The sequence below is a fragment of the Lichenostomus cassidix genome, chromosome 23 (genome assembly GCF_008360975.1).
Source record: "Lichenostomus cassidix isolate B80296 chromosome 23, HeHo_3.0, whole genome shotgun sequence".
Lineage (NCBI taxonomy): Eukaryota > Metazoa > Chordata > Aves > Passeriformes > Meliphagidae > Lichenostomus > Lichenostomus cassidix.
The window spans coordinates 6,321,508-6,331,317 of record NC_139503.1 but is presented as its reverse complement, the minus strand read 5'-3'; the positions used below and the strand labels follow the sequence as shown (position 1 = coordinate 6,331,317).

The window sequence follows — 9,810 nt, the reverse complement described above, 5'->3', positions numbered from 1 at the left end:
GGAGGAAAGGAAAGGAAGAGGCTGCTTTTTGAATGCAATGTATATAAGCACAGAATATGAGGTGCATCTGAACATGGGGGATTTCCTCACGCATGGCACCTCCATCACTGGGAGAGGTCAGGAAAAGGAGAAGACACTCAGACCCAGGCTGCTGCTGGACACGAGCATTGGTGACTGAAGGAGGATGCTCCTGGGTATGTTCAATCTATGATCGGAGACCTTTGCCTGTCTCTGACTTTCTCATCCCTACCCACCACCATGGCAGTGCTGTGTAAGTCACACCAGCCTGCACAGTCCAGTGCACCAGGCACATATTTTCTTAATTTGAAATAAGCTGTTTTTTGGAAAGCCCCAGTCCTTCCCTTCTAAAGGTCTGGCTTTTACAGAAGAAGCCAAGAAAGCCTCTAGTATCCTTTGCTACAATCGCAGACCTCTTATTCCACTGGTCTACCAATGCTAATCACACGTAGGATCTCAGAAATATCCTTATCAGCACGTGCTTGTGACTTGAGGATCTGGAAGATGGAACAACACAGATGTTTCTGGCATTCACATGGCCAGGCTTCACTCCGGTTTCTGTTGTGAACAACAAAGCACCTGGTGCGTGGGATGCCCTGCCTGGTCCCCTCAGCCAAGGGCATTCTGCCTCATTGTGGCTGCTGTGAGACTATTTGTTGTCTCTTTTGCCATTGGCTGCTTGAATCCAAATTGCACCTTTTCCTTGGCAATGAAGTGAGGCAGTGTGATTGTCAGGGAGCACATGCTAACAGGTAATAATCAAGGGGATCAGTGCTTTCCAAACAGAGTGTGATGGAGTTGGAGGATGGAGCAGAGTAATGCTTTCCTTGGGAGCTGCCTCTGCCTCTTGCCACATACCCCAGTAGTAGTGCTGGGACAGAGGGAGGGACTTACCTGAAAGACAGGACTGGAGCTTATGTGCAGAGCATTCCCTGGACCCTGCTGCAGGTGCCTGCAGTGTTTGTATGAGGGGTGCACTTAGCAGCCAGCTTGTATTTGAGGCAGGAGCTGTGACTTGGTTTGGGAACTGCACAGGATGGCATCAGGCATAGCCATAGTTTTATTTTTCAAGTCATCAGTGTTTGACCAGGAGCATCTCCAGTTTTCTAGAGGAGAAAACCACATCTGACACAGTTCTATCGTAGCCAAGAATATGAAAGCTATTTGACTGAGTATTTCTTAGTAACTGTGTTTTGGAGTTTGAGGGTGAGGTAAATTGTAAAATCCCCTTTCTTCCTCACCTCTCTGGTAGTCCAGAGGACTCATGAGTAAAGTCAAGATGTCACAAGAGCAAACTGTATTCTTACTCTGCCTATTTTCAGTAGGAACAAACCACCCCCAGAAGTGTGCTGCAAAGAAACAGAGCAAAGCTTAGCCTTGCTCAAGTAAACTCAAACAGGCTTTCTCTAAAGGCGTGAGGAGACAGGCTGCAGAAACTGTGAGGTCCCAAGATGGCAGCATGAAGAAGATGAGCAGATGGGACTCCTCACACCAAACTTTTGAGGAAAAGGCAAACCCAGCAATACAGGGTTTAAAAGAATGAAGAAATGAAGCCCTAAACCCAAAATGAAATCCAGTGTTGAGCTGAGGAGTGTGTCACTCTGAATGTCATAGGTATGACTGCTTGTTCCTCAAATATACAATGGAAGCCATCCAGGATCCCACAGGAAGAGTGCTGTCTCCCCAAGCCAGGGTGGAGGGGCACAGGGAGGAAGGCTGATTGAGGGGAGACTCAAGGAAGAACTGTGTGGTACCACCCCATGAGCAGCAGAGAGGGAGGAATAACTCATGGCAGGATGAGCTATTGGGGTTGATCTGTGCATGTCAGCAGCTGCAGTGTGGGTGGGAGAATGTCTTCATTGAGGATGACCCAAGGGATGGCACTGAGGCACAGTTTTTAGGACCTGGGTATTTGGGTGACACTTGCACTTGTATTTTAGATGTGGAGGTGGCCATCTCCTAGGTCAAGAGTGAGAGAGAACCCTGCCAATATGTGCAAACATGGCTACAGTATGGTAGTAACCCTTGGGAGAGATACCTGGAATCTCTGCACAGGTCTCTGAAAATAGTAGGTCAGTGCCTGTACCAGCCAGGAACCAAGGGAAAGGGAGAAATTAGGAAAGAAACAAGAGCAGTACAGAACTGAAACAAGGTTTCAAAGAAATTCTATCCCCTCAAGTTTTCAAAATCTACCTGGACAAAGCCCTGGGCAGCCTGCCCTCCCTTTGAATACAGTCCTGCTTGGAGCAGGGGATTGGACTGAGTGACCTCCAAAGGTCCCTTCCAGTCTAAATATTCCTGTGGTTCTGTGATGGATGTTTGAAATATAGAAAAAACAGACCTAATTATAGCATTGGCGAAATCCATCACACATCTACAGCTTAAATCAGTGCTGTTCCCTCCCCTTTCCCATAAGGCTTGAGACAGGGCAGAAAAAGGTGATCACCGTCTACAGTCTACAACACACAGTGATTCTTGGACATGGAGACAGTCAGGAGGGAACATCTCAGGTGCTGCAAAATCATTACTAATGTAGAGAAGATGAACAAGAAATTGTTGGGAATTAGGGGACACCAAACAAAGTGAGGGGGTGGCAGGCTTAAAATGAAGAGGAGCTTAAAGAGCTTAAGCTTCTTAGAAAGACCTTGATTTTTGCCCTGTGGATTTCATTGGCAAAAGACATTGCTGAAGGAAAATGTACCTATGAAGAAAAGGAAAAGGAAAAAGGGAGAAGGGGAGAGGGGGAGAGGGAGAGGGGGAGAGGGGGAGAGGGAGGGGGAGAGGGGGAGAGGGGGAGAGGGGGAGAGGGGGAGGGAGAGGGGGAGAGGGGGAGAGAGGAATTCCTGTTTCTGAATCAGGAACCTTTGATTCAGGAGATCTTTTGAGCCACAGATCAGGGGTATATACCTCCCATGCTGTCAGAAAGAGCTTCAATGAGGTACACATTGTCTGCAGAAACACCTCTGTTCACTCAGGTTTGACCCTGGCCTCTGCTACCAAAATTTGTGGAGATCAACACACATCTCCCATCACACTTGGAGAAAATAATTCCCTGTCACCTTCCCCTTTCACTTACATTATAAACTTCTGTTACCCAGCTTCTTCCTGACTAAGGAGTCCCAAGTATTCTGTGGCTTCTTTTGAGAAACATTACTCTGCCTTAGTTGTTTCCTCTTTCTCTACTGTTTCTCTAGTTTTACATTATCATTTTTCTATAAACAGACCAGAATTTTTGATAGTTCACAATCATGGGCACTCCACAGGATGCAGCTGAATTTTCTATTGGTTCTGTTAGGGTATTCACTGTTTGATTTTACTTTTCATTCCTCTTCTAATGATTTTCTAGCCTTTCTTTTGCTTGTCTGGCTCCTCCTGAACAGGAAGCTGGGATTTTTCATAGGAACATTCATTATGACACTAAGGTCTTTGCTGAGTGGCTGTAGCTAGTTTAGAACCCATCACTGTGTGAAGTCAAGAAAGATTAACCCTCTAGCCATCATTTTGTATTTACCAGGCATTGCTCACATTATTGCCTGGGCATTAACTGTTAGCAGATCCTTCACCAGCTCCACACCAGACTTTCACCTTTGCAACTCTGCATCACCTTGCACTATCAGCTTCATCACCTCAAGAGCATGTGGTCACAGACAGGGACGTGGACAAAGGCCTTACTGTTCTGTACTTTCGCTTTCACATGCTCCCAGGGGCTGCCTCAAGCCCTGAACATCACACAAATAGCTACAAAACCTATTTGGAGTGTTACAGAGGATCCAGTCTAGGTGAGGGGACACAGTGGGGTTTGAGAACCTTCCTTCTTCCACAATACAGAAAATTATCTCCTAGTGCCTCAGAGGAGAGGTGCTTGTCTGTAAACACAAACTCTGTGCGAGGAGTTCACTTAGGTCCTCAAAGCTCCCAAACTGATGGACACTGTCACTCAGCAGCAGTGTGCAGTGCTCTGCAGTGCCTGTCAGCCCCTACTAGAGCCTTGGGGATCATCCTGCTGCCCTCCTGCCTGGTGTGGGATGGACAGGTCTTTGTCAACTGGATGAGAAAAGCAGAACTCAACCATGTTATATTTTTGGTGATCTTTGAGAAAACCACCTGCAGCCACAGGTAGCTGGGTTGCCCCATTGTGCCACCTAGCACCTCTGTTCACATTGTGGAGACAGTCACCCTGCCAGGGAACCTGGGCAGACAGGATATACCACACAGCTGAGAGGGAAACCTGAGCAGTCCAAGCTGCAGCTTGTGCTGCTGTAGCAGGTCCTGTGCACCTGATACAAGACATACAGAGCCAACAGCACAAAAGTGCAGGGAGCAAATTGCACCTAAACTGTGAAAGCATTACAGAGGAGGTGATCACAGCACTTGTCCAGTCCAACCCAGACAGAAGCAAGAAGCCTCTAGCAGAAATAAGTAGTTTTGACCTGTTTTTTTTAGAAAATCACCAAGACTGACCACAATTAACAAGATCTTTTGGGAAAATGAAGGGAAGCATTGAAATAATCTCAACTGAGCCTGCTGGGACACACTCCCAACAAAAATTCTGACTGTGAACCCTCAGTAACTCCACATCTCTGGTATTATCAGTTCCCATACTCAGACGTAAATGAACAGCGCCTTTCTCAGGGCACTGCACAGCCCTCAGAGAGGATGTACAGACATGTTTCTCTGGCCATCAAATGCCAAGTGCTTGTCACACAGAAACCTGTTCCTGGGAAAGCTCTGTAGAAATTGCTGCATTGATTATCCTCATCTGTGGGCTGGACACAGCTCCTCACTTGTAACTGGGACATTGTAGGTCACAATGGTGTTTACCACAGAGCCTGCACCCCCCCAACAACAACTGACAGCCTAGAACATGCTTATTTTGTGGTTTAATTACTTTTGTTCTGAGGTTGCTAACTCCTCACTGCCTACCTACAACCTGCAGCTGCACAGAGACAACAAAGTTCTTCCAGGTCTTCAACACCCACAGGGCTCTCCTGCCTTCAACAAAAGCCCCACTAGTTATTTTTTGACCAGCTCTCCAGACTGTACAGGGATAACCACCAAAAGGACTGGTCTTGGGTTGTGCAAGGAGCAAGGCCAGGGGACATTGACAGACAGCTCAAAGTAGTTCAGACACTCCAATACTAGCATCCACAGCCCCATTACTACAGGGCAGGAAGGGAACACTTGGGAATATCCCTCAACTCTGCAAAGGAACTTTTTCTTTAAAAAGAAAAACCTAAGCCCTGGACGAGTAGGAAAGCAAAGGCTGTCTTGATTTTTAAAGCCTTTGTGGCATATAAAACTGCAGCAGAGAGCTGCTAGCAGAGCTGTAGCCCGGCTGTCAGACATGCACTCAGTCTGGAAGGAATCACTACCCACTTGTCCAAGCAACCTGGATGATCTTTAAGTCCTTTCCAACCCGAACCATTCTAGGATTCTATGACCTGCATTAGCCAGCAAAAGCAGCCATTCTGCAACAGAGCAACACCATACACATCCATAATTTGCCCTCAGTACAGAGAAGGAGGATCTCGTCTTCCCAGCCACACTTCAAGGACTTAGTTCCGAGCCTTAAACTAGAAACCCACTCCTTCCTACTCTGGTATCAGATGGGGAACACAAGTGACCAGGCCCACAGCCCACCAGCAGGAGCAAAGGCAACACTTCTCCCAGTAGTCCACACCGCACCAGTCTGGAGACGGGCACTGAACAAATTCACACGGGAGATATTTCAACTTTTATTCGCAAATCCATCTGTACATTCTGACTCGCAGAGTGGCAGCTGCCGGGGCCAGCAGCACCAGGGGGCAGCAGCAACCAGGAATTACTGGAGCTTCCCCAGAGCCTGGGAACAAGAACCAGCAGAGGAAACCAAACCCCGCCAGCTTTTACATCTCACCTTCTCTGAGCAAGGGAATTGGAAATCGAGTCATCTTTATCACATTCGGAAACGTGTTGGATTTACAGTTCTGTGCATTCAACGTAACGATCTCGAGTTGAAGCGACTACTCTGCGGAGCAGCTTGAAATCTATCCCAGGCTTGCTTTTCCCAAAGCCAGCATCTTAAAGCTGCAGTACTCTCCAGGCATCTTTCCCAGCAGTCCCAAAGCCAAATAACAAAATGAACCCTTGCAAATAAATAATCACAGGAAAATAAATAAGATTAGAACTGAAATATAGTTACATTTGTAACTTTATTTGGTTTCAAAGGTGGAAAAAAGTGGAGCCAGACTGCAGCTTTAAGCATCATGCCTGAATCAACCTCAAACACTTGGTAAATTTCACAGCTGATTAGCAGTACAGGTCGGAGATCTGAAGTTCCACCGAGATGAAAATTTAGGCACATTTGCACACCCTTCCCCAAGGCATACTTTATTTTTCCGAGTTAGAAAAAAGCCTGCTATGGAGAAGTGCCCCTTCCCCAGCTGAACAGACATGACTGAAGACTTACTTACTGTCACAGTAAAACATCCCAACAAATAACTAACCCCACCCATGTTTGCAAGGGGAAACTGGTTCAAACCATGCACCAAGGAGACAATCCCCTCTCAGGATCCTTCAACTCCACTGGCACCACAGAATCCTTGAACAAATCCAGCTACCGGCAGGGCTACCAGCTGCCCATCGCTTCTTGTGCTCCAAGCCTAGCTGAGGATAGTCGTAAGTCCATCATTTCTACTTAAGCTAGAAATCCTGTTAATGTCATTTAGAGACAGTTCTACAGCAGGAGTTCTTGATCTGCTCTCTGGGGTGCACCAATCCCCTCTCCAGGAACTCCCACACAGAAAAAACACACAGAAGAGAAAAGCAATCCATTGCAAGCCAGTGTCCGATGATAGTCCCTTTGAGGAGGGCAGGAATCCAGGACAGGGCAAGGAAGGGGAAGGGAGGAGGTTGGCAGGTGGGGAAAAGTTAGAAACAAACTCAAAACCACCGTAACACAAGAAAAAGCTCACAGCCCCTCAGCAACTGATGGCACTGGGTTGCTGTTTGCTAACAAAGTCTGAAATGAAGTCGAACTCGTTCTGTCCCAGGAATAACTCTGGCAGCTCCTGAATCCGGTCCAACCCCAGTTCCAGGACAAGGGATGTCAAGACCTCCTCGTCTATGAGGTCAGTGTCCATAACATTCAATGTCAGCGCTGGTGAGGGCATATGCTGCATGCCTGGGTGCTGGCCTGGCCCCACTCTGTATTGCTGGGCACCAGCTGGCATGGGCCCGTTGCTCATGCCCAGCGGGTGGCCCTGGTACTGGGTGTTGAGTTTTTGTAGGTGCATGCTGGCCATGAGCTGCTGGGTGCCCACCGGCCCCATGTACTGCTGCTGCTGACCTGGGCCATTGAACATCATTGCGTTCTGCATTTGGTGGTGGCCCATCTGTCCGCTAAGGCTGGGTCGTGGCCTCATCGCACCGTCCATGCCGGCCCCTCCGTAGGGCATCATCTGAGCGGCGGCAGGCAGCGTCCTCAGCACATGCTGCCCGTGTTGCGGGGGTCCCTGCAGCCCGCTCACTCCCATGCGGTAGCTCTGCAGCCCGGTGCCACCGTGGCTCATCGGCATCATCATATGGTCGGCCATGGCTCTAGGTCCCTGTGAGATGACAGCGGCTCCGGGCACGGCACCGCGTCCCTCTCCCGCCGAGCCGGCTCCTACAGAAGATCCCGGAGAGCCCCCACCTCCGCCCGGGGGAAAAGGTACCGCTCCGCTCTCCGCTCCCTCCACAGGAGTCCGCTGGCGGGGGAAGCTGCGCGGAGCGCGGGGACCCTTGGCACGGCCCCGCCGGGAGCCGAGCTGTGCCCGCTCGGTACGCACCAGTCCGGGGCTCCGGCGGGCAGCGGCTCCACTCTCCGGCAGCGCCGCTGGCTAGGCAGAGCTGCACTCAGCTCCCGGCCCCTCCGCTCGGCTGCGCTGGCCGGGAGCGAACTCCGAGCTCCCGCACTTATAGAGCTGCGGGCGAGGCGGACGGGCGGCAGCCCCGGCGCCCATTGGCGCGCGGGCGGAAGGCCCGGCCCCGTGGGCGGGCGGGAGCGACGGAGGGAGGTGCGGCGGCTCCGCGGCGGGGCGGGGCGGGGCGGGGCGGGGCGGCGCGGCTCGGCTCGGCTCGGCTCGGCTCGGCTCGGCTCGGCTCGGCTCGGCTCGGCTCGGCTACGCTACGCTACGCTACGCTACGCTACTGCATCCTTCTGACACTGCAAACAGCACACGTCAGCTCTCTGGAGAGTCACCTCCTCAAAGTGTCACTGCCCTAGTCTTTGGACCCGCTAATACACTGGCTGGCTGGGCCTCAGGTCCCACTGCAGAACTTGTGCTGAGCTCCCTGTTTATGCTGTAGGATGCACCTTTGTCAGGTACTGCCAAGGCCGAGATTAGTGCCCGAGAATAGTTGGTGGCATCAGCTGGGTGGCTGGTTACTCGGCCGGCAGCGTCTTCCTAGCGAGGATGCACCAACCTTCCAAACACTGATGGTACGAAGGGTATAGGTACACACAGAGGTCCCAATGCAGCCCACATGCCCACCCATTGAGCTCTGCTGGCCAAATCATATTACCATGGGCCTAGACTATGGCAGCACTGGTGCTCTCTGCAGGACCAGCTGCTTTCTAGTAGCATATAAAAGAACAGTGGTGATCTTCCCTGTCTGCTTTGTGTTTAGAAGGAACCCAGATACCTTTTTTAAAAAAATGTATTAGTGTTGCTTAGTTACCTGCTTGGAAGGCAGGGGATGACAAAGTTCATCTTGCTTCCCCAACTTCATTCTTTGTCCTCTCCCAGACAACCCTTAACCACAGCTCTTGGTTACCACACAGACCATGGCTCTAGTAGTGACAGACAGAATTTTTCTGGTGGCTTGGAGCAGGTTGTTTCATGGAGTTTTAAATGTTCTGCACATTTATGGTGCTCACAAACCCTGGTGAGCAGAGGAGAGGTCTAAGTACATACTACCATGAAGGGACTAAGTGAGGCAGCATGGGCACCTTAGGTGAGTTCTGAGCCATGGTACTGACCTGAAGGGTTAGTTATAAGGAATATTTCTGTATCAAAACACTTTAAACCAGCAGCTCAGGGCAGATAACACCTGGGAACCTTCAGCTCCAAGATGCCAGCAGCCAGATATGGAAAGTGTCTTCTCTTACCAGGACAGAGCAGAGGGCCATAAATCTCCATGCATTCTGGGAGTTGCTTTTGTTTGTGCCACCTTCTGCCTTGTTAAGTGGCTGGGATAGGTTTCAGGTGTTGTTGGTGAGCCTCTAGCTGATGAATCAGTTGGTTAATTGTTCAATAAAATTACGTAATGATTGTTTTTTAACTCTAGAGATTTTGACAAATGCATTTTTAGTACTAATAAACACATGCGCACATACATATACCTGCCTGCTTACAAGCTCACATGCAGATGCACACCCTGGTGAGGAACAAATGCAAGGGGAGTGTCTGCCCTTGTCTTTTCAGAGGCATCCAGCCATGAAAACATCTCTCAGAGGAGAGGTGTGGTGTGTCCTGCAAGTCCTGGGCAGAGGCAGGAATTCTTGGACAGAAATAACAGGTGGGAAAGGGTTCTCCACAGAATTTGCATTACCAAAGACCCCAAAGGTGGTAAATGGCCCTTCATTTTAGAAAAAAGTTAGCAGATGAGAGGGCACTTGTGGAACACAAGTGGGGTGGTCCCCTCTATCTCCATCCTCACTTGTTCCCCTTCTCCTTTGGGGAGGGTAAGACCAATCAGCTATTCATCCAGTTTGAAAATAATTTGACCCGAAATAGAGCTGTGTGCCGGATTTGTGCAATTGTCCCTAAA

At 49.7% G+C, this 9,810-nt stretch overlaps 1 protein-coding gene across 1 annotated transcript; it reads right to left on the bottom strand.

The window, feature by feature from the left end:
* Nucleotides 1–5,740: 5,740 nt before the first annotated feature.
* CITED4 (Cbp/p300 interacting transactivator with ED-rich tail 4) lies at nt 5,741–7,942 on the bottom strand. The gene has a single exon (XM_085081108.1). It carries the CDS (start codon nt 7,590–7,592, stop codon nt 6,978–6,980), a length of 615 nt encoding a protein of 204 aa, XP_084937234.1. The 5' UTR covers nt 7,593–7,942; the 3' UTR covers nt 5,741–6,977.
* Between the last annotated feature and the right edge of the window lie 1,868 nt (nt 7,943–9,810).

Excerpts from the sequence above, each read along its gene's own strand:
- CITED4 (XM_085081108.1), bottom strand. The coding sequence starts at position 7,592 with ATGGCCGACCATATGATGATGCCGATGAGCCACGGTGGCACCGGGCTG.